At 40.8% G+C, this 3,665-nt stretch overlaps 1 protein-coding gene across 1 annotated transcript in view; it reads right to left on the bottom strand.

The window, feature by feature from the left end:
• FBXL13 (F-box and leucine rich repeat protein 13) overlaps positions 1–3,665 on the bottom strand; it is a 304,871-nt gene that overhangs the window by 284,404 nt on the left and 16,802 nt on the right. Inside the window, exon 3 of the mRNA XM_007945197.1 lies at positions 2,856–3,010. Coding sequence (XP_007943388.1) covers positions 2,856–3,010 — 155 coding nt within the window. The remainder of the gene's footprint in view (positions 1–2,855; positions 3,011–3,665) is intronic.

Raw genomic sequence — 3,665 nt, 5'->3', positions numbered from 1 at the left:
CCTTAGATATTAAGATGTAATGTTGTTGTTGTTGTTATGTGCTGTTGAGTCGGCCCTGACTCATAGCGACCCCTCCTTGGGTTTCCAAGGCAGTATCACTGCGGAAGTAGGATTGCCCAACCTTCCTTCCAAGGAGTGGCTGGTGGGTTAGCAATGTCAAAATATATATCATTTCCTATTTTTTTTAACAAATCACTTATTTTTAAAATTCCAAGCTCCTTTATAAAAAATATGATGAGGTAATATTCAGATCTAATGCCTTTGAATTTAATTAAATGTCCTATGATTCAAAAGATTGCCTTATCTCTATATTAACCAGGGGTCAAAGCTCAAGCACAGGGGCCAGGCCAGGAAGGGGAGTATACAGTGCTGCTTTCTATGAAAGCAACTTCACGTGGGATAAGAAGAGAAGGAAAAGAGGTAAACATGGAGAAGGGGCAGATGAATGGCAGTAGGGGAAAGAGAGCAATGAGGAGAGAAGGTGGAAAGAATATCAACACTTCCATATGGTTCAACCTAACACTGAGACAGATTTTGGGCAGTGGAAGAAACAAAAGGCAAGAGAGAGAACCAATGAACACAGAGAAGTAGAAAAGAAGGAGGAAGTGTGTGCAGAAGTGGGGAAAGGAAGAACAGTGAGAAGAAAAACACAAAGAAGGAGCAAGAAGCTGCCAAGAAGAGGGAGGTGTTAAGAAGTAGAATAAAAAATTATAGCCTAGAAATGCAGAGAGGAAAACAAAGCAGTAGAAAGGCCATTGTACTGAACAAACTAAACTGCTTTTGCTACAGCGCTTGCCGTTTATCAAGGATGTGAGATTTCAAGAAAGTTATTACAACAAACTTTTGAAATTCTAGTCAACCATTTAAACAGTCTCTAAAGACCTTGTGGCTAAGTTCAAACCCACCAGTCACTCTCTGGAAGGAAGATGGGGCAATCTACTTCCATAAAGATTTATCGCCTCAGAAACCCAATGGGGGTCACTATGAGTCAGAATCAACTCAATGGCAGTGAATTTGGTTTTTGGTTTTAGAGAGACCTTGAAGAGCCCTTGTGCTGCTATAGTTAAGTGGCTGGTAACCGAAAGGCCAGCAGTTAGAGCACACCAGCTGCTCCAAAGGAAAAAGATGAAGCGGTTCTGTTCTGTCCTACAGAGTCACTATGAGTCGAAATCAACTCTACGGCAATGCAGTTAGAGTCCCTGGGAGGAGCCTTCGTGGCACAGTGTTTAAGCACTCAGCTGCTAGAGGAAAGATTAGGGATTCAAACCCACCAGCTGCCATGAGAGAAAGATGTGGCAGTCAGTTTCCAAAAAGATTGCAGCATTGGATACCCTATGAGGCAGTTCTACTATTTCCTTTGGGGTCATAATGAGTCAGAATCAATTCAACAGTAACAGGTTTTTGTAGAGGCCCTGGATGGTCCAAATAGTTAACCAGCTCAACTGCTAATAGAAAGTCTGCAGGTTTGAGTTCTCCCAACAGTGCCTCCGAAGAAAGGCCTGGTGATCCTCTTCCAAGAAAACAGCCATTGAGAACTAGAGTGCACCTGCACTGTGATATACAGGAGACCACCATGGGTCAGAGTCAATTCCACAGCAACTGATTTAACCCTCCACTATACGTACGTTAAAGGAGCTCTGCTGGCATAGTGGGTAAGGCATTTGGTTGCTAACCAGAAGGTCCGGTTCAAACCACCAGCTGCTCCATGGGATGAGCATAAGGCAATCTAATTCCATAAAGATTTACAGCCTTATGAACCCAATGGGGGTCTCTATGAGTCAGAATCAACTCAATGGCTTTGGGTTTATACTTATGTTAAAATCTTCCCAGAGTGCTCTCTGACTGAGATACCAACAGCAGCCTGTCAAAAGATAATGATTTTCTGGGTTACAGCAGCTAAATTGATATCTGGTGAGCTGCATAAAATCTAAGTAAAGGCTGAGAGTTCTCTATTCCTGCTTCCCAAATCCTATACAAGCACCTGTCCTCTCATGCACATACACCATTACAACTATCAATGTTTTAAGTAAAAAAGAATGATTGTTCTTTAAGTTTCATCATATATACATTAAATGAAATATCTATAAAGAATGGAAGGAGTTCTCGTAGCATAGTGTCTAAGGCACTTGACTGCTAACCAGAAGGCTGCCAGTTCAAACCCACCAGCCACTCCTTGGAAGGAAGTTTGGGCAATCTACTTCTGTAGTGATATGCCTCGGAAACCCAAGGAGGGGTCTTTATGAGTTGGATGCAACTTGATGGCATTGAGGTTTATTTTGTTTTGTTTTTTAGTAAAGAATGAAGAGCTCTCTGCAAAAAGTAATTTTGGTTACCCACACATATAGTACAGGAGCCCTGGTGGTGCAGTGGTTAAGCACTGGGCTGCTAACCAAAAAGTCAATAGTCCAAAACCACCAACAGCTCCACAGTAGAAAAGACCTGGCTCTTTTAAAGATTACAGCCTAAGAAACCCTATCGGGCAGTTGTTCTCTGTCATATAGGGTCACTATTAGTTGGACTGATCAGACAGTGCACAACAAAAACAACATGTCTAGTATACCACCTCCCTAGTGAAAAAAAAAAACTGATTACAGACCCTTATTTTGACTTATATTTATATATCCATACACACATGAGCATATAGCATGTGACTTAAAATATGTCTGTTTTTATTACAATAAAATTCTTTGACACAAGTCTCATTAAATATTTTAAATCAGTAGATCTAACTTCATTCTGTGACAATTCTCTAAACATAAAAATAGTATGTGTCTAAGTGTAAAAACTAGGTGAAATTAAGTTTGTTGAGTCTGTGAATTAATACAAAAACTAATTGCTACTATGTGAGGATTTACCGTTAAGTTGTTGTTTTTTATGTTCCACATATGGGTGCCAGTGATGGATTATCCATCTTTGAAGTCTGAAATTGTCATATTCCTTTGCTTTTTTCATGTTTTTAGCCAGAGTCTCACTTTCACTGGCACGAGGTATTGCTGTGTCTTTCCAAGCGCTATAGGCAGAAAATACAGAAAAATAGTATTTTTATGTTAGGGCAATACTTTTGTAAATAAAATAGGAGTGAGAAGAAGTGATACCTCCTTTATCCCCTGAAAAACCACAGCACACAAAGAAACTTCTAAAAATTGGGTATGGCTTGAAGAATTTCTGATGCTATAGAGGAAAATCCCACTGCCATCGAGTCGATTCTGCCTCATAGCAAATCCCATTAGACTCCAAGGCTGTAAATCTTTACAGAAGTAGATTGCCTCATCTTCCTCCCAAGGAGCAGTTGGTGGATTTGAACTGCTGACCTTCTGGTTACCAGCTGAATACCTCACCCACTATACCACCAGAGCTACATAGCATACTATAATACAACGAGATGGACTGACACAGCGGCTGCAACAATGGGCTCAGGTATAGCAAGCATTGTGGGGCTGGCACAGGACCAGGCAGTGTTTCGTTCTGTTGTACAGAGGGTCACTATGAGTCAGAGCCGACTCAACAGCACCTAACAACAACAACACAAAGGAAAATGGAAATTATATTTCCATAATTATATTTCTCTTGGGGCAAGATAAAGAAATCACTGTAGACCAAGGATCGACTCAGCTGAGGCTAATCTTGTACAGACACCAGTGATACAAAATACCTGCAGTCCTTAC

This window comes from Orycteropus afer, unplaced genomic scaffold (assembly GCF_000298275.1).
Source record: "Orycteropus afer afer isolate SDZICR_OR568_19922 unplaced genomic scaffold, OryAfe1.0 scaffold00007, whole genome shotgun sequence".
NCBI classification, from domain to species: Eukaryota; Metazoa; Chordata; class Mammalia; order Tubulidentata; family Orycteropodidae; genus Orycteropus; species Orycteropus afer.
Note: the sequence above shows the minus strand (reverse complement) of the source record. Positions and strands in the feature narration are given on the sequence as shown.